General features: G+C 38.1%; 2 protein-coding genes across 5 annotated transcripts in view; both read right to left on the bottom strand.

Moving 5' to 3' along the window:
- The window catches only part of KIF1B (kinesin family member 1B), a 98,335-nt gene that overhangs the window by 26,776 nt on the left and 50,282 nt on the right, over positions 1 to 21,277 (bottom strand). For all 4 annotated transcript variants that reach the window (XM_067311169.1, XM_067311170.1, XM_067311171.1 and 1 more), the window contains 5 exons: positions 10,244 to 10,337; positions 9,334 to 9,482; positions 8,534 to 8,712; positions 7,471 to 7,608; positions 1,005 to 1,123 (listed from right to left, as the gene is read on the bottom strand). In XM_067311169.1, the coding sequence (XP_067167270.1) occupies positions 1,005 to 1,123; positions 7,471 to 7,608; positions 8,534 to 8,712; positions 9,334 to 9,482; positions 10,244 to 10,337 (679 nt within the window). The remainder of the gene's footprint in view (positions 1 to 1,004; positions 1,124 to 7,470; positions 7,609 to 8,533; positions 8,713 to 9,333; positions 9,483 to 10,243; positions 10,338 to 21,277) is intronic.
- On the bottom strand, positions 16,651 to 19,448 carry LOC136994254 (kinesin-like protein KIF1C). The gene is made up of 2 exons (XM_067311174.1): positions 19,438 to 19,448; positions 16,651 to 19,016 (listed from the first exon to the last, which is right to left on the bottom strand). The coding sequence occupies exon 2, from the start codon at positions 18,852 to 18,854 to the stop codon at positions 17,508 to 17,510; it is 1,347 nt and encodes a 448-aa protein (XP_067167275.1). The 5' UTR covers positions 18,855 to 19,016; positions 19,438 to 19,448; the 3' UTR covers positions 16,651 to 17,507.

Raw genomic sequence — 21,277 nt, 5'->3', positions numbered from 1 at the left:
TGTGTTAGTCCCTGCCAGAGTGATTCTTACAGAGTCCTCAGAGTCTGGGATTTCATTATACATTCCCATGGAGAGTGAAACTTCCAGGGTTACCCTACCTAAACAGTAAAGAAATGTTGGCAGCTAGCCACTGCTAGAAAGGGTAGACAAATTATGGGAAGTATCTGTGCTTTCACCAGGATGGATGAGACCACCAAGAGTAAAATTCAACCAGTTCACTCCAGAGTGGAAAAGGACAAAATGTTAGCAGCTGACTAGCACAGTAGAGAGCTAGGCTCTGACACACATACAGTGGCACTTCGAAACCGGATGAAGCAGTTGTCATTCCCATATATCTACCCTGCTCTCCTGCAAAGTTGATAGTTCTTGGTGATTAAAGAGCATGTGAAGTAGCTTCTAAATCTCTCCATATTTCAGTCAGTCAATGGAATGGAAAACTGATGCTGATTTTTCTTTACACTGTGCTGAAAACTGTCAGTTCAGGGATTTCTTCACATGCCATTCGATCAGTGAATGGTGGAACCCATTCTGTGCATTACTTGGAAGGGTGGTTTGAAAAGAACAAACATTCGGTAGATTTAACTTTTCCGCAAGTCACCCAAACTACCAAACTTGCATATACTGTGTGCTACAGAGGATCTTTGCTTTGTTTTTAGTTTTTAAGATTTACTGATATCAGTTTGCCCTTCCACCATCTTAAAAAGCAGTGGTGCCTTAGCTGCCAGGTACAAACTTCAGTGGTCAATACTGTAATTTTCAAAGTCTCTGACTATTGTCAAGATTTATCCACATTTGGCCCACAGGCTTTACACCAACGAAAAAGACTTTCAAAAGCAACTTAATAAGGAAAAACAAGTGTTCTGGGACTTTGCAACATTAAAATTATTCATATTTGAGGGAAGAGAGGATGTTTGAAGTTTTGTTGCTGTTGTTGCTGTTTTTAAAGCTGCAGCTATTCATGGCACACCAGAGAGCTGCAATATAAAGGTCACTGGGTATCTCACCTGCTATAGCTTGCACCGCTACCCGCAGAAATCCTCGTACTTCTCCCTTCTCACTAACAACAGCTACTCTGTGAATAAGAGGCACTGGGTACAGTAGATTGCTCAGGTATACAAATGCTCTGATAATAGGAAAAAAAGAAAACAAAAAGAGCATTAGGCCATCATCTGCAAAACCAGACTGCAGTATTTCATTGGTTAATGGGACACACAAGTCTTCAGGCTACTTTACTTCATCTGTTAGACCTGCACTGTGCTCTTGTTGCCCACACAGGGCTCTTCAGCAGCGTCAAGGCTGACTAAGGAAGACACAAAACACTAAACCAGGGTACATTGGAGACACAGGGTCTATATTAGTGAGTTATAAAGCATATGAAGACATTTAAGATGATGGCTTTATAAAAGATAATTTTAGATGCACTACAGTTGTAAACAGAGTTGTTAACAAGATGGTAGAAGTCTATTAAGGATCTATTGAGTGTAAGGTATTATTAAAGTTTTCCATCCTATCAGCATAGTTTGAAGTGACAAATCACAAGGGAATTGATCTGTGTTCACACAGCCTCAAATATTTTACTGAACATATAAAAAACACTCTTCAAAACAGATTTTTGACTGAATATTTTCTCTCCTCCATATCCATTTGATAACACTGTACACAGAGTAATCAAAAATCCCCAATGAACCATAAGCCATCCTTTAGATTTCTTGGAAGATTCACTGAGCATATGGATAAAATTACAATAGTCTTTACAACTAAATATTTTTTATAAGTACTACATTTACTTATTAAAAAAAAAAACACTATTCTAGAACAATTATTGAGAAATTACCATTTACAACAGGAAAAAGTAGCATTTAAGGCCAGTGCCAGAAGATCCTGCCATATACTTTTAAAATTGTATATAGTTATATGTAGGGGCTATTTTGGAATAGAAAGTTAACAAGTTTTATTGTATATGTATATTTCAGTTATAAATTAGGCTAATGTTATGAAGTTATTTTGAATTTCTGCAATGAGTTGTAAAAGTTCTTAAAATACCACACTTCAGTGCAATTAGCTTGAACAGAGCTTTAAATGCACGGAAGCCTAACAAGTCAGGTCAGGGATATTCTTGACAAGGGGAAAAAATGGAAGGCTTGATTTACATGAGTTGTTTCAGAATTCATAAGAATGCTAAGATGCACAGAAGTCTAACCAATAGTTTTACCAGTCACTAAATGAAGAGCGACTAACCAATAAGGTATGTAATTTTTATGAATTTATGCAAATTAAATTCTACAGAAATATTGGTCATCTGTTTAACTGGATTTGCTCCTCACAATTCTTTTATTGGTCTTTATCATTAAGTATACTTAATTCCTCAAATTTATAACTTTTATTATTAAATATTCATAGGGTAAGTCCTGCACGACAAAACAGGGCAGAGAGAGATAAAAGTTCACTGCCTCTGTCTGGTGCTGTACAACTTGTACAGTGAACACAACAAGATTGATCTGGACTCAATTCCTTGCAACAAATAGCCAAGAACCAAAGTTAGAAAAAGTAAGTTCCTCCTCGGGTTCGCATGCCTGTTCCCACATGAATGAATTATCTTGAAATGACAAGGGAGTCAAACAGGTGTCAACTGTGAACCAAAGAGATGAAAATAATTCTACTAAAAAACAAAGTGGTGACAAAACGCAATAGAGAAGAGAACGATTAATAAAGCTATAAAAATAAAATAAAATATGAACAAAACCATACAACAACAAAAAACAACAGCAACTTAACACTGGTCTAAGATTAGGATCTAATTCCTTTTCAGTCTGCTCCAAAGTGAGGTAAACACTGGTAAAATCAGAGTAAGGGAGAAGACATTAAATTTAAAGTAACAAAATAGGAAGGGTGCTTTTGTTTGTTGGTTGGTTTTAATTTTCAGCTTTGAAATTTCAGGTGGTGTTCATTTGAAAAAGAACCCCACCATACCAGAAATCAACTCCCTCCACTAACAAACTGGAACCATTCACTTGGACTGGACCAGGGATGGAGTTCAGGAAGGTATGCAGTTATATGTTCATCAGGAAAAAAGCATGCAGGTCAAAGACCACATCTTAGGCCAGGGAAAAACAGACATTTTTCCCAACAGAAAGGGATCTAAATAGCCTTGTATCAGTATGTATGCAATAAAAGACAGTTTCACTAACTAATACAGGCAGTCATTACAGAAGCCTTCCTCCTCCAAAGACAAACTACTAGAAAGAAAAAACATTAACTGAATGGAAAATGTATTTATATGTGCATGGCTAAAGTTCTGAAGTTGCTATCCAACATATGAGAGCAAAAAGCATTCAGCTTTATTAGCAATTGCAATCTGATCACCTCAGTAAAATGACAATCCCAAAGAAAAATATTTCATATCTTCCTTCAGTTCCTTCCACCCAGTTACCCAACTCACTGCAATCATTTTAACTTAGAGAAAGAAAAGCACATAATGCAAGAAGTCTTAAGCTTCCTGTTTGATGAAGAAATGTTGGATAGCTTCTGTAGAATGGAGAGCAATAGCACATTTGCTGTACAGAGAAAAGAGATGTTTTATGCAGCAATACTGCCTTCCAGTGCCGTTCCACCTGCTTCATCATAAGACAGTATCAAGTTAGGAGTGGATGAAAGATTAAGGTTATCCTCCTCCTCTTCCCCACATCTGGGAAGATTGTTCCACTTCCCAAACACCCCATATATAAGTGTTCCCCTGCACCTTAGCCCAGCAGACTGAAAGAGGGGGAGCTGTATTAGCAGAAAGATTGGTGAGGTAAAATGGCATACTCACAACAAAACTAGAAATGAAATTTAACAAACAATTTTTTTTTAATCAAAACAAAAACAATAGAACTCAGAATGATGACAAGTATTTTTTTAAATGAACACATCAATTCAAGATTAAAAAAAAAACTCATAACCCTCTCCCACCTCCCTTAAAAAACAGCAAATGCTTGATATGTCACACCATTAAACAGAATCAGACTTAAAGACATCCCAGCATGCCAGAAGAGATGGCTAAAGGGACCAGCTCTTTTTCTTTTTTTCCTTAATTATAGTTCAAATAAAAGGCAGCCAAAGTATGGGAAAATAATACTGTGATGCCCAAGGAATTGGATAGCTATATGATCAATCTCTCCTCCTCCTCTCCTTCATGACCTGACTCATCATTGCTGATGACAGAAAAAAATTATATTTCTGTTCCACACATTCCACACCATATAAAGCAGCACACAGTTAATTAAAAATATTAAGGAGTTTTGGTTTTATTATGAATTGAACTAGTGTTGCCTTGTGCTCAAGGCAATATCTGTCTAGATGGACACATCCTCTGATAACTCTAAGTCACACTGTTCAAAAGTAGAATTCTCATGCTGGGAGATATTGAGCAATGAAAATTGTTTGTACTTGACGGTGATAAACAACACTAACAGCAATCTGCTGCCAGAATCAGCACAAAAGAAAAACAGATTGAACTTCACCTACAAATAGGACAAAGTGATTCAGCTGCCATTCAGAGAGAATACAAACCATACACTCAGTTTCATTCATCAATACAACCTACAACCCAAGCTGAGTTCCTTAGTACATGCAGTTTACATGGTTTCAGGCTAGTTTTACTGCTGCAACCTTGTAAGTCTATGTATAGAGACAGAGTTCAGTATTCTTTCTAATATATCAATACAGGAAGCAAGTTATGTAATTGCTAGGAAGCACAACTGTTTTCTTTAAACACCACATTTGCTCCAGCCATGTAGTACTTCCTGAAGAATCTGGGTAATAGAACTGTGAAATGAAGATGAATAGTTCATTTTTTTCCCAAGTACTGAAGGCCCCACTCTGAAAGAACACGCACAATAGCAAAAAACACTGACTATGCCAGCACTGTTACAAGAAAGCAGTTCTAGCCATTACAGTTAGTGCACATATGCTACAACCAGCTGACAACCACTACCAAGTCAGTTAAGATGGCTTAACCCGAAAGAACTGAAATTTAAAAAACACATTATCAGACATTGCATATAAGGGCACAAAGCCTCAGAGATCAGAGAGGACTACTCTAGTTCCTTGCATCTTTAGTAATTATAATTTTTTTTTTAAAGACTAGATTGAGGAAGTTCCAAGTCCAATCACAACTTGTAAATAGGTCCTCTATAGACAAAGAGCGAGGTTAGACAATACAGCTGAACAAACCTAACAGCTTTTCCCCCACCCATTTCCAAAAGGGCAAACCGTCCCCTTTCTACAAATAAGACAACCAAGTTTCCTGCGTTTGATGAAACTGCAAAATGACCCCACTTTCCTGATCATGAAATCTTTCCTCTTACAGTCTTGGAAAGCATAAGTCTAGCTCTGATCCCTTGTTATTTGTTCCTCCCTTCCACCAGCCATGAAGTCTCATTCCCCTCTTTCATGTGACACGTTTGGTGATCACCTGCCTTGCTGGTTTAACAAGTAGACTGGCTTATTGGGGGATGAACCAAGCAAAAAGCGCATTTGGAGAGAGGAAGAGGAACAGAGGGGAGCTATATACATTATTTCAGTTTCTTGTCATTGGTTACATGTTACTAGCTGTTTGAGAAAGAATGTGGTACTTTCCACTGCTGCTTCATAGTCTTATAATGCAACTTGCTGTCCTATCTACACCACAGACTGAGGTCAGATAGTGCCTTAATCATATCTAGATTGGTAAAATAGGTAATACTCTTAAATATATAAGGCAAACTTCTTTCAAAAATCTGACCAACATAGCATATGGGGTAAGCACTGATAAACACCAACAGCCAATGAATTTTAATGATGATGATCTTTCTCTACATAATAAATAGTACTGAGAGTCATACATAATCTGAGGAGCCAAATCATCTCAAAGAACACTTTTCCTCATCCAGAAAGGGCCATTCTTCTTCCGCCCCCTGCTATCTTTTCTCATCAGACACAGAGGATGGTAGATGAGTTTTCCAAAAGCGGATTTATTGGGCTGGACTTGAAGAATTAATGCTATATTGTGAGATTCTCTTTCAGAGAAGAAAATTATGTACTATGATACTACTTAGGGATCTTGCAATGGCCAAGTAGGGCATTCATATAAACAAGGCTTAAATACTACTATACACAAGCAAAAAGACATTCATTCTATGTGACAGTTATCTAAGAAATATTCACTCATGGATATATATCTGAAATATATTCACTCATACTGTCCAATCTAAAGATTATGCTCTCAACTAGCTCTCAACTTAGACCATCAAATTTGCTGACAATAGAACTTGAAATTTAACATTAAACTACACTCAATCTCTGGCAATTCCAATTTATGCATAATGACTATTATTGATTGGCTTAATAGATATTCTGTGCAAAACAAGGCAAAGCCATTGCAGCCTACAGCAAGAGCTGGTCCCTTTTGGCCTTTCTCACAATAACCTCACCAACCTTCCCACTAAAATGAACCAAGGGGACCGGTCGTAAAACGGGTCGTGCCCATCATTGAAGAGGTCCGATCCCTCCTCAGTTCCAGCGTCGGAGCCAGTATCATCCACAAAGGCCTCATCATCAAAGTCCTCCATCTCATCCTGCTGTTCATCAGCCAGTTCAGTGATGTCGGAGTCAGCCGTAGAGAAAGTGGGGGAGGGTGTGCGATCAGCAAGACGCTCATTGACGCAGCCATGGAAAATGGGGGAGCTAGATATCAGTTAACGGAATACCGATTAACACAGTGAGGGGAAAGAAGAATGCTTCATTCAACAGGCAGCTGTTGCCATCAGCACAGAGCCCATCTGAACAACAAGCAAAGGCTTCAAACCATCTGGACTGGAATGAAACGTAAGGAAAGGGATTGCTAAGAAAGTCAGGTATGAGGTGTCCTTGAACTGAGCAGAAAGCAAATAAAAAATGAATACGAACATGGCTGATCATACAAATGTTGACAGCACATCCATTCAACAGAACTATAATACTTATTTCCAACACATAGCTTTTTTGTAAATGAAAAAATTGTAAAGATGCAGCTGACATCAGAAAATATTAAAGAATCCCATCAGACATTCAGTATTTCCAAAGGATATGACCAAACTGTTTGAATCACGTACACAAATAAGGCCCTAGGCCACTTTTCCCCTCAGAGTTTCCAGTACTCTTCATAGTCTCACAGCTCTCTTCCAGTGACTTTAGATAGAACTTAGCTAGGCACCTTTTTTAAAAATAAACTTAGAATTTATTAAGGGTCCAGTGGAATCAGATTCTACAAGGTTACACCAGTACTGGCAAGGTTCTGAAGAGCATTTTATCCTTTTCACTATAGGTTAAGTCTAACAAAAATCCCTGAAAGACAACACACACAACTCTCACTAGTGGCTATACAGTTTGCAATCATATTCAAAGCAAGAGCCCATCCAAGAACTGACAAGAGTTATCACTGTACTAGGAGCTGAAATTATCATTGCATACCTTCCAACAAGCTTGAACCAATGAAATCTATCATAAAAAGGGTCACTGCCAGTCATTGTGCTTTCACTCTCATCCTGTGTATTTGATGTCATTTCCCCAGCTCTGTCATACATCTCACGCATCAGCTCCAACCTCTGTCTGCATAGAAGAAAGCAGGATGGACAAAAATTAATGCAGAGCGAAAAAACTGAGAAAACAAAGATACACACACTGAAATCACATCTACCAAATAAGGGAGATGAATTCAGGGAGAGAATAAAACTTTGTTGAAAAGTACACAGAAGAAAGGGAGAATAAAGAACAGAGGAGCCTGAACACTGTACTGTACTAATTCTCTGACATGCTAGCAATTCCGGGAAAAATTTTGTAGGCTAAGCCCACAACACGCTGAGGCAAGATCACTGCAGAAGAGTACGTAAATCTCAGATTAAGTTTAAGCTTCTAAAAAATTCCTCCTTCACATCTTATTTTGGCACATTTTTGGCTTACTCCCTACTCCCCCATCAACAGGTGATGTTGATGAGTAATTTTAGGGAGTTTTTGCATTCCACTCCAGAAACATTAGCATTTTCACTCAAAAGCAAAGCGATTCCTTTTATACACACACACACACGCACACACACTATTTCAACTATTTCAAATTACAGACAGTCAGAATTTGGGCAGTTTCAGTAGAAGCAGAATTCTCTTTATTTAAGCATTATATTTTAAATTGTGCCCTATAGCGCTAGGTTATATAAAGTCAAATGGAAAAAAGTCTTCCTAATGAAAGGAACTTGAAAAATATTAATGCAGAGAGATGAGCTGTGATGTGCCGCATGAGATTAAAGAAAAAAAAAACCTAAGTCCACATTAATAAGGTTATGTGGAAGCTAGGTGAGATGTTGGAGAACAAATGCACTTGTTTGAAGAATCCAGAAAGCTAGTATTATAACATACTGCAGTGTCTGAAGAGTTGGCATTTGGGAAGACACAGAGAGAAAAACAAGTAAAACACGGAGAAAGAATAGCAATGAAGCTCCTCGGATATAAGGAATTTTGTTCTACAATAACATTTACATACTTGAGTTTTTCTAAGGACCAATAATGCGTTGCTCCATTCTTCAGATCCTGGACTTCCACAGCTACCACTGTCCGGGGGAAAGGCCTATTATCCCGGGTCTTCTCCATCTCAGTGGGCAAAAGTTCTGGAGGCAGTGGTGAGTAGAGGGTGTCTGTCAGCAGGACAAACTGAAACTGCACCTGAATGACAAAAAAGAAAACTCGCTTTAGTTCAGAGAAGTCAGAGAGCGCAACATTACAAACACAGGCTAGAAACATAACTAAAGCAAAGTATGAAACCAGTCTGACTTTGATCCCTGAGAACAGATCCAGTTTCATTAAGTCACATGTTTTTCAGTCTCATAATGTCACAAAAAATTTGTTTTGTAGATGAATACATCTTGCCCTTATCTTCAAAGCTACCAGAGATCGAGAAAACTATAGACCTTTCTTAGCACAACACACTGCAACAGATTGTGAAGAAGCACCTACTTCTCTTCTCTTGGAAAGATGAATGACCACACTAGGTTAAAGGTGAAAAGGAAAAGACAGGCCCCTGGGGAGATGTGCATGTACATGTGCTTGAAAGAAGCATGAAAGAAGAGAATGACAGCAGAATATATCAGGCAGATTTGCATGGTATACTCATTCAATCATGAGTCTCAATTATAGAGACTCATCATTTTCTGAACTCTTTAAAACTCAAACCAATAAGCAAGAGGCATGCAACTAAGGACTACAGATAACTCAGTATTTGAAGCAGGATTACACAGTTAATATCAATGAGTCAGAACATTCAAAAGATACTCTGCATGGCTTTACCTTTTTCTTTAACTCTACACTGATTGCATTGGCTTCTTTCAGATACACTGCATTTCCCCAGAGTTGGTCCCTCAATGAAGTGAACTGGTGAAATTTCCATTTCCTGAAAGCCCACTGAGCTAGCTCATATTCATGCCGTGTCCAGGACACTGAAAAGAGCAAAGAAATAGAGTAATCAAACACCATGGCTTCTTCTCTAAATGACCACATGCAGTATCTGACTGCATCATCAAATTCTAAACAACTCTTCTGGAAATGGAAAACTGAAAACAAAAACCTGCATTTTTATTATTCATTGAGAATAACTAGATTCAATATTTCACCACTGGCACTGAAGACATAATGACCAAACAAGTTAAAAGATTTAGAACAGGCAAAACAAAACAAATGCTACTCCTATTATTTTAAATTAACTAGCAATTATTAAAACCAAATGCTGAAATGCTGGAAAGAAAGTATTATGGGAATAATAAAGCTCTCTATCTACTGTCCAGAAATAGAGTTATAATCTCACAGCACACACTATAAGAATTCCTATCAAGGAGGAAAAAGAAACCTCAAAAACAAAACAAGGAAACAAAGACATTAGTAGTATTTTTGTTTAAAACACAAACTCTGTTAGAACCAAGAATATACAGATTCCTTCCAGTTCAAGACCATGAAATCAAAGCTTGTGATTAGACTAATATGTGTATCAATTGAATTTGGGGATGCATATCTACTGCTTATGTGCGATCTATTCTATGAAAAGGTATTTTACATCTTTACATTGTGGAAATTTCAGGATTAGAGATTATGATGAGTTTCATGGGTTTCCAAAGCAAGCTTTCCATCTATTGCAAGAGTCATTATATAGCAACTATTCCTTTAGGCTTGGTTATGTCCCAAGTACTTTTAGTTTCAAACTCACCTTCTTCCTCTTCCTCTTCTTCCTCTGTTGTTTCAGCTGCCAAGGATCGTGTCTCTACCTGCTTCTGTAAGGCCTGGAGCTTACTCTCATAGTCCTGTGGGGAGAGGAGATACCGTGTAGGAGAAGGACAGACAAAAGCAAAGAGTACAGTTAAGAGACACAAACACCTCAGACAGAATGACAGACACAGAGAACAGATACATAAAGATGTTTCCATTAACTCTCAGAGGTTACACACCAATAGCTATTGTTGTAGTAGAATCTCTCCTTTTTGAAAAATAGAAAGAGAGGACAAGGATGTCCCTAAGAGAGGCCAATACAATCAAGATTTTATTTATATATATATTTTTTAAGCATCAGATATCCATGCTCATATCTGTAAGATGTAAAATTTAGAATTTTTTCCCTAAAGACGCAAAAAAGCCGATTTCTTGGGAATTTGCTTTTTTTATTTTTTAGGGAAGGTAGGAGAGAATCAGAAAGAGTACAGAAATAAATCTAAAAAGGGAAAGATTATTCACCTTCATTTTCTCAAACACAAGGATTACGAACGCTACTGATTATAAAATTCATTTCAGGTTTTAGAATAAAGACATTTTGTTTTCAATTAGGTTCTCTTCTTAGGGTGTAACTACTGTTCTCTCCCATGTATATTTAATATATCAGAAGATGAAAAAAATACCACTTCCAAGATAAAAAGTTTGAGCTTATTTATGGCAGAAGCACATTTGTTCTAAACATGTTCCACGCCTTAATATACTGAAGAGATCCAGGAAGTTCAATCAGGCCTTTTCCTTTTTTGGAGAGAACTTTATGCCCCTGCTCCCCAGGTACATATATATTCACAAAACACATGAAAAGTCACAGTCAAAGATTCAGATTCATCTTGCAGGAAATGTTTAGATCCCATTTTTCAGGAGCTACTACTTGACAGAGCTCATCAGGGAAAGTGTTTGGACATACCCATAAATTGGAAAGGGAGAAGCACAGATCTTAGCCCTGGGGGAAGAAAGCAATTTCTGCAGAAGCTTGCCCATGTGAACAATTCCAATCTGCCCTGTAAAGCACGCAAAGAATTCTGTGCAGAAGCAGTGCCGTAACTCTTGGGCAGCACACTCCACTGTAAGATCATTTTCTTCCTGTTCAGCATAATCGCTCCTTGAAATAAATGCCCCTACAAGCTAATAACTCTTTATTGTTTGCTGGTAAAACAAATGCTTCCCCCCATTTTGTTTTTTTTGCTCTAGTTACTATTCTTTGCAGCTATATTTAGAACAGACACAGTCACAGCGCTCCAGATCCCAGAACCTACTGTACTTTAGTTTTTAAAGATAATCCTTTAGTATGTATAAGCCATAAATTAAATTGGCGTCTCAGGATTTTTATACAGGAATAGAGAGGCAGATATGCACCAGCAATTCACTAAAAGTGTTAGAGCTCTTTAAGAGAATTCCTGAAGTCACTCATGTTGCATTCCAACCTTATCTCTTCTTCCACAGTCCCCAAATCCTCAAATTATTCTCCAATTCATTTCTTGCAGACAATCTTATATCTAACAGTCACAGAGGAAAGCTTTACACAGTCCTCCCATTCTATTCAAGCATCCCACCTAAACTCTCCTGCTCCTTTGTTTCCTTACAAGTACAAGACCTGATAGAGTCACAATGTGATCAGATCAAATTCTAACACAGGTTCAGGCAGAAGGACCTTGGGACAGTATTTGGAAAGGAGGTAATTCTGAAGTATGTTCCTTTAAGTATTGAAATAAGATTTCCTGGAGGTGGCATTAAAACATCAGCAGCTGTGCTCTTAGAACAACAATATGCTGAAAGTGCAGAACTTCCAGTAAGTTAAGATCTTTACAGGTCCCATGATATTTAAAAAAGAGAAGACCCAAATATTGAAGATACAATGCCTTTGTATAAAGGCAGCATTAATTTTTTTTTATTTTCCTTTTGAAATTTTATTTGGCTAAAATGCTCCTTCTTCAGCTGTTTCTGCTCCATTCCCTCCGAGATGGCTGCACACTAACAGTGTATGAGGACATTCTTCTGTATGTGGTATATGTTTCCTAAATCTTAGCCTAGCAGCAAAAGAACCACAGAGAGAACCTAAGTCTTTTCTCTGGATATTCCTCCTGAAATTTTTAATGATTCACCACAAAATTATTACATAATTTGATAAGGAGGTTTCAGACTCATCAATAGTTCTAGAATGCCCAAAGCGTTCTTAAAAATTCTTTAACGTAAAGGCACAAACTTTCTTTTTTTTTTTTCCATACATGTAGCTAATACTATTACATTTGAAACCAAGATAAGAGTTTAGATCTGAAGTGACAGAAACAAGCTTATCTTACTTTCAAGGAAGGGCAAAGAATTTGTTTTCCTGCAGTCTGCAAGAGATAATCTGAGGCTGTATTTTGAGTGACTACATTCCAGGAATAAAGAATGTGTTGGAGAAAAGTTTCAAGGAGGAAGCATTTAAAGTAGTGTTTAAGTAGGATCTTTGATCAGATTCATTTGGAGAAACTGAAAGGCTGCAGTAAGGAAGGGTCAAAAATCAGGAGTGTTCCACCCTAAAATTTTACTTGCTAACGTGAAAAGAACAGGTCTGTTACATTCATTTAAAGACATAAAGACTTTTTCTTGTGGTGGTCTTTCTGTATTTTCAGACTTGTGAGCCAAGTAAATATATTTTCTACATATCTAAATACCTAAAGACACTGAATATAAGTAGACGTTTTTTCTATTATCTCCATACTACCAAACCATCCACTACTTCTAAAACTAAGTAGAAGAATTCAAGTTTATTCTCCCATAGCCAAAAAAGAAATAGGTACCATTTAGTCAGGCAGAAAAAGCAGGACCCTAAGATTGCCTCCTGGCACTTGATACTACAGTAGTATTGAAAAATAATTGGTACTGTTGCTCAGAGGATGAATTTCTGGTTGGTTCATACAGAAGGGGCACTGGCTGCACTGTACTAAGAAGGGGCGGTTTACTCTGACAGACTGGACAGCTCCCCAGAGCAGCATTTCCAGACCTGATTAGTGATTATACACACATAATTGTTAGTAACATGATAAACATAAAGGTGCCTCAACTGCTAGAAAAGAGCAAAGTGCATCTGGAAGCCATCTTGAAGGTCCAGGCCCCAGACGCCCCGGCAGCCACAGCACACTGTTGCACAGCTTCAGGCTCGCTGGGATCGTTAGCTGCATGAACATGGAGGAAGGGAATGCAATGTCGGTTTTGCCCAGGGGCATGGAAATAGCTAGGGCCATGCTAATCATGGACTTTTTGAAAACAAAAAAAAAAGTACATTCAGACTAAACCAAACACTGTACCATAACAGCTTAAGTTATTATTTGGACCTAGATGATGTCTAAAAAGGTACTGTAGTGTATGTGGCTGATTTCTTCATACCCCCTTGAGCTATGAATAACTTTTTTTTCCCCCCCAACTCCATAACTGTAAAAGCCAATCTGTGTAGGCTGCTTTTCACATAACTTTACAGCAGAACAATAAGGGTAGACATACAAGAACCAGCTTGAGGAACAATTAAAGAAAGAAACATTAAAGGTAACTCAGCGAGAATATACCAAACCCATGAGAAAACAAAATCAGGACAAGACTACAATCAAGTTTCATTTCCATGTCACTAAGACAAGTCTGACACTTACAAGAGTGTTTCATAGTTTATTGAAAGAGCACTTGTTACAATACAAACCAGTTCTGCTTTACACAACGCAGATGCTTGCTCTTCAGACAATCCAAAACTTGATTTTTTTTTTTTTTAACAATAGATCTGAAAATCCCATTTAATTAAAAGGCAGCTCACTGCCTTCTTTACAGTACAAATGGGCACACAGCACAGATTTCTCATTTGGCAGCTCTTGAAGTGGTTCAAAAGGGAAGTATCTGAGTCAAATTTTAACATATAAAACTTAGGACAAACAGTGAGGGAGATACTGAAACTATGCTGAACACATTCATACATATAGCATCCTCTAGTTGGACAGATTACTAAATTCAGATTGCTTGAGAAAGGATGCTGAAGTGAATCAGAGGAGCTTTAGTGGCATGCATTCCCCCCCACCCCCAAATCCACATGTCCCTAGTGAGTCTTAAAGGATATTTAACAAGTCATCACTACAGCACAGGTGGATACAAGCCAGCTGTCAAAGCACACAGCACATCAGCACTTAGCAATGGCAATTAAGTTTACTGAAACAGCACTCCCATCATGGATGCTATGTTTCCATTAGCCTGAAAGCCTTTTCACACAGCCTTCTATGGAAGCAGCTGTATTAGTGTTCTTTAGCCCCATTAATACAGAATTTAAAATGAGAGGTGTGCACATTTCTGAATACTTAAAGGAGATCCACAAGTTCTCACCCTGTTTCTCTTTCAGATGAGGAACTGTATTTTAATTAATATTCAGTTCCTGAAGTGGCCAATTTTATGGAGTTTTCTTCCAAAGTTTCATTTCTGTAACATACTCTTAAAAGCCAGGAAGAAGGCTTCTGTCTCCGTTTTGACATCGACTATTTCTTGTTCTTTTTTGTCAAATCATACAACAACAAACAAAAAACAAGCCAGGTTGTTTGTCTAGAGCTGCACTAAAATAGTGGCGCAATAGAGATGGGTGGTAGCTTATTGTTCATCATCATCACCCAGACATTTACAGATATTTCTTAGAATTTTAAGCTAAAAGGAGTTGGCAAAAAACTTTTTTCAGTATAGTATTTAAACATTAAGTAGCAGTTTTCCATGTCAGGACACAGTTGCATGGACTTCAAAATCACTATATGCTCAAACATGCACTGATATTGCACAGATAACCACAATGCTGCACAAATACATGGGGGGCACACCAGAAGATTGGTTTGGTCTTCTCTCACCATCCACCCCTATGCAGACTGTCTGGCTCAAGTATTCTTACAGAGCCAAGAGGAAATTCCAGAGTGTGCGTTTTTAAAAAGGTCCAAGCCTTTCTGAGGATATGAAAGAGAACTCATTACCCTTGACATGCACCAAAGCAAAGTGCAATACACTACTAAAACAGAATTCTAAAATAAAGGTAACACCACAACACTATTTTCAGCCCCAAATTCATTTTGCAATGCTGACTCAAGCTCAAAGAAAGTATTGCCTGTCCACAGAGCTTTTTTCCCTTGAAGATTCGAGGAATTTGAGGTGATGTCTTATTTCCTTCGTTCAAGTAAACCAAAGTATGAGACAAAAGCAAGTGGCAAAGCCATATTTGGACAAACAAATTAAACCTGCCATAAAAATGGCCCAAATGGTGGGACCGAATGATTCTTTCGGGAAAAGTCAGAGGATTTACTTTGGATCTCCTGTATCAGAAGGCCAGTATCCTATCAGTAACATATGTGCAGAGACTGCAGTGTTGACACTTGATTAAACAATACAAAAATGGTGCCTGGCTGCCACTTACCTATGAGTTGCAACCAGCACCTATACCATGCACAGTTGGGAAAGGAAGGAAAAAAAAAAAAAGTAGGACAGGAAACAAAAATAAGATGGAAGGTAAGCTTAAGGCACTTTCTACTCATCTAAAGCTATGCTGAAACATGCAGAAGTAACAATTACCAGTAGGGCTTGTATTTCATCAAAAATAAGCAACCTCAAGTAAATCAAGTGCTATTTTGCACAAATATCCAAGTCATTTAACTGTACAAATGCACTGCAATGTGGACCTATCTCACCAAATCTGGTGTAGTAGCCAAGCTGGTTTTAAAAAACATTCAAGTTAAATTTAACAGCAAAACAGGTCTTCCTCAAAGCTTTAGATTGGCTTATACTTAAGTCCACAGATTTTTAGAAGTAAGCTCAATTCAAGCTCAGAAACAAAGAAGAAATTGTTTAATTAAAATTGAGACTTTCCTATTGAGATAAATTCTCAAACTTATAAAGGCTATTCTTTAATCAATAGTTTTTCTGTAATTGGTTTGAAACAACTTTAAGCATTTGTTTTATGGCAATTCACTTGCAAGAATAGGCACCTTCAGATTAAAACAGAAGTTAAAAATTGTAATTTGCACTTTGAGAGTGAGGAGAAGGAAAATGAATCTTTCCTCCTCAAGTGATCTTCTCCTTTGTCAAACAAGCCTTGAAACAGTGGTGTAATTCAGGACCAGAGGCACTAACATGAGGTATCACATTAATCTTAAACTGTTCAACTCTCCTTTCTCCACCCCAACCATTTCAGAGTAGTGATCTATAAATCTTCATAAGAATAACTGTTTCAAGAGCATCTCCCAGACTCATAGCCCGAGAAAGCTGAAAAAATAAAAAGAATTAGCTCTTTGAGGCTTTTAACTACACCATTGAGTGTCCCCCTCCCCCCCTCCCAAAAAAAAGAGAAAAGAAAAAACACTACACCCTGGTTCCTTTCCATAATCTCTGTATAACAATTAAAAACTATTATATTTAGAGATACGATGAGAACTAGAAAAAACTTATTTCCATAACATTGCTCCAGCCGTATGTATATTCCAACATACAATTCCATTCAGGCAGGCTTAACTGTCACAGCAATTTCAAACCAGTATGAACTTAGGCTGAAGGGCAAAAGACATCTTCTACTCAGGGAGTAGGACTGTGGTGTGACCCAACTGCTCTTCTAAATTTCTGTCTATCTACAAAAAGCCACATATCTTGTCAGCCAACAACTTTTGGTTTATAGATTATTATTAAAAAACTTGGGTTAAGAGTGGAAAACACCATACTGAAGAGCCAGATCAATTTTAACATCAGATGGTCAGTTTCCTCATTTCTAAGAAAAAGGTCACAAGAAACATTCAATGCTATAAACTAAATTCCTCTTTTGATTGTCTACATAAAAACACACGAGGAAGGTAAAACTTTATAAGTTCCAGACAATATTTTCAGCATTACAAAAAAACCTCCAAGAAACAAACAAAAAAAAAAATGGTAAATGAGCTAGCAAGGAACTTCTCCCCTCCACATCCCTCCCTCCAAGTCTTCTAGTCTATGAAGAGTTCTTACAGTCTTTCAGAATGTTCTTCCAATCAGGGTTGTTAAAACTGCACCAGAAGTCACATGCAAACTGAATGGGTTCAAGGGCCAGTACCGTGTGTTCGTGTGTCAAATCACTCAAGTTCTACCTGGCCAAACAAAACCCAAGACATGAGCAAAGCCAGTCCTGGCTTTTTCTTAATGAAATGCCAGCATTGTCCTTGCTTCCCTCCTCCCCCAAACTAGCGTTGACCGACTAATCATACTGTAGTTTCCCTGCCCGCTTTGAGATTAGGTGCTGAGAATTGGCGCCTCATCCGCGGGGGTGTCACAAACTGGTTATAGTGGTTAAGCCGGTCAGTCTGTTTTGGGTGGAAGTTAGCTGTATTGCCTTCTGCACTGCCTCCGTTGTTGTGATTGCAGTAAGGCTGACGGTGCTGGTGGATATGACGCTTTTGCTGGAAAGTCTGCAGGTCTGGGTTCTGCTGCCCACTATAGGAGTGCAATGATTCAGATGAGCCAGACGTCTGACGCCGCAAGCTTTTCTGAGAGCCATTGTTGAGAGAATTGCTTCTCCAGCGTAACTGAGGTGGTGGCTGCTGCTGATTGCTAGGCTGTGACTGTGTGTTTAACTGCTGCCTGTTAATTTGGATATTATCTTGATTCCTCTGGGGGCCACAGAGGCTCCACAACTGTTGAGGGTCTTTAGAAGCAGCTCTACTTTCTTTTTCTTTGTTTTCATCTTTGTTCTTATCATCTTCTTTTGGAATTCTAACCTCAATAACTTCATCCTCTGTGATAATTATATGAGTGCCTGGACTCCATGAGTTTCTATGTTTGGGGTTGCTTTTGAAAGGAAACCGGGGCTTGCGATTTTCAGGCGGGATAAATCGGTGAGGCATATTTTGTCGACGAAGCTGTTTTGCTATTTCCTGCTGCTGCAGATTTTTAAATCGAATCTGTTCTTGCCTCATCCACCGTAATCGCCCACGTCTGAAAGCTGGATCACCTGCCATTAACTGAGAAACACGCTCCTCTTTCGCAAGATCATCATTCTCACTTCTTTTTAAATCATCTGTGGGCTTTTTATCCACATCCACTACACAGGCAGAATTTGGAGACTTAGCATTAGCTATGTTTGACTGAGCTTTCTCTGGAGACCCTATCAGAGGTAAAACCTTCTCCATTTTTAGCATCTTATTTCTAAGAACTTTTATCTCTTCGTCCTTCATGTTGTTCTGCTTCTTCACTTCTTGCAAAATATCTTCCAGTTTGTCTATATGCACCTTAAGGTCATCCACATCAGTTACTCCTTTACCATTGGCCATAACATCTTCTATTTTCTCATCTCCAACTCCCACTGTGTCCCAAACATCACGGGCAACAGCTCGCCATGATTCACGCTCATTTGGATCCTTCTTCCCATACATGGCACAAAGCTCTTTCATTTTAACAATAGCCAAAGCCTCGATCTCCTGTCTAGTGTGCCTGAAGTCATTGAGCGCTACCTCATAGCATATCTCTTTCACAGCTTGAATCTTTAAGTCTGAGATGGTAACCCACTTGGAGTCTTTGCTAAGGCGCCGGCGTTGGGGTATCTGGTACATTTTAATAGGCTCTCGCTTCTTCCCACTGCTGGGGAGGCCACACTTTTTTACAATGGTTTGGAGCTTGCTGGGGGGCAGCTTCTCTCTCAGGGAAGTGATCAGTCTCCAACTCTCCTCACACGATCTCTTGTCCGAATCATCCCCACTATCAGAGTCTGCATCCTTTGGAAAAACAAAAATCAAGAAGTGGCCCCAAAATAACCAAAATTAAAATTGTAAGGAAATGGAAAAGCTAAACAAGAAGTAGCAGGCAAAGAAAACTAAATCAAAAATCAAAACAGAACAAGTGATAAGGAAGTCTCTCAAGACTGAGTGTTAGGACATTAAAATGTATCTTCGAGAGTCACGGACTGTCAAAATTGAAGCTTTTCACTAAACCAAGATTAATATTATATTTAAGTCTTGTCAACTCAAAAGAGGAGATAACCTAAATTCTTCCCTCCCAATCCCTTCCAAAATGTTTAAATAGATCAGCTTTATATAGATCTTTAATTAGATCAACTAAAACCAAGTTCCTAACCAAAAACAAAACAACAACAGCAAAAAAAAACAAAAACAAAAAACCCACAAGTGTAAATCGCACCTCACGTGCTACAAAGACATGCAAATCCCTGCCACACACATTTGCCTTGGTTACTGCTGTTGCTTCTTTCAGCAAATCCTCCCCAGGTAGGTGAACACAACAGCCATCATAGAAGATGTCATGAGCAGCCAGAGTAAGTCAGGTTAACACTGGTTAGTAACGTTGCACATGGTTGCAGGGATGCTCAAGTTTAGAATCCGCTTCACTACAACAGCAGCCAGAGAAGTGTTAGACGATAAGAAAAAAATGAAACAGAAGCAGCTGAAAGGTTCAGTGTTAAAAGGACTATAAGTGCCACTATGACAGGTGAAGACAGTGGTTCATATTCCAAGATGTGCTACAAGCTAAAGGGATATCCAGAATCAGAGTTTCAAAGTTTTTTTTTTCCTCCATTTTGCCACCTTGCTGTTTAGTTTAAAAAACATTAACAGTCTTGACTGTCCGAAGAATGAGTGTCAGAAGAACGTAGCAGTAATGACCTTTTTATTGTTTTAATATGAATTCTCTATTTGATATCCTTGATTTCTCGTCTTCTCAAACCCTAGAGCCTGGAGCTTCCATACACTTGCTAAGAGTTATGCTTGTTTTGCTTCTTCATTAAAAGTTTTCCATCTTTTGCTAAAACACTTTTATTGAGCAGTGCTTCAGGTTTCCATATGCTAGGAGTGTCTGTTCAGGTATACTGCCACCAGAAGTTAAGCATATCCATTACTGCCTACTGCAACCAGAAATTAAAGTCAGGCTACTTTTTAAAAAGGATTATTAACTTAAGACATCTCTTTAACAAACAAAGTTCTACGTATTAATGTGATCCACTAGAACCCATAAGATCTTCAATAATTCACAAGTCAATCTCTAATGAACTCCTAATGCTTGTATTTTTCACAGGAAGAATTATAATACATGAAAAAGTCAGGAACAACAATAGCCAGTTACTCTAAAACCAAAAGAAATCCATGTCATTGGCTTTGAACTAAAGGTTCCTAAACCTAATTTAAAACTTTGTGTAAGAGACCACAAAGAGTGGGGTGTACAGTATAATCTATATTGGGAACAATGAAAGGGTGTATAAAAAAAAGTTCTGCTCTGTGGTCAACGAGCTCTATAGCATAAGATTCATGTTATCTGAGCTTCTTGTGACCTTGTGTACTTTTAATAGTGAAGATTAGCACAAGAGAATCAACTTCTCTTAATTTAGGCCAAAACACGTTGGATTAGAAACAGAATAAATTCCTCATGAGTTTATGGCCGACAAAATTTGTGGAGATAGTATCTAACATACTCTATACTGCAGTGGAAATGAAAGATGCCCTGGAGGAAGACACCATATGCTGTATAAGCTATACATTCAAGCCTGTGTCCAGAAAGGCAAAACACGAGCTACTCGAACATTGTGTCACAGGTTACACACGACTATATAGATTACATATTTACTGTATTACTACTTATGGGTAAAGCATGTCTTGTATATAAAAAGCTGATAATGAGACATTATGTGGTCACTGTCCTACATGCACTCAGACATTAACTAACCCAATTAGTAAATGTACCCACCTTCTAATACCAAGTGGTCATTACAAAGGCATAATGACCAAGAAAAACAAGGTAATTTTCGCTCTAATAAACACATTTTCGTATTCGATTTGAGGGATGTACAATGATTATTTTTATTCTCAAGAAATGCCAGCAATGCAAACATATTAGTTATAAATTTGTGAGGGGAAAGAGCTATCGTTTATCATTTTTGTATAGAAAATCTAACAAATCAATGTCCAAACTGGTTGGCATCCAAGCACTAAACAAAATGATAAACAGCATTAGCCAGCATATTATAGCCAAG

This window comes from Apteryx mantelli, chromosome 26 (assembly GCF_036417845.1).
Source record: "Apteryx mantelli isolate bAptMan1 chromosome 26, bAptMan1.hap1, whole genome shotgun sequence".
NCBI lineage: Eukaryota > Metazoa > Chordata > Aves > Apterygiformes > Apterygidae > Apteryx > Apteryx mantelli.
Note: the sequence above shows the minus strand (reverse complement) of the source record. Positions and strands in the feature narration are given on the sequence as shown.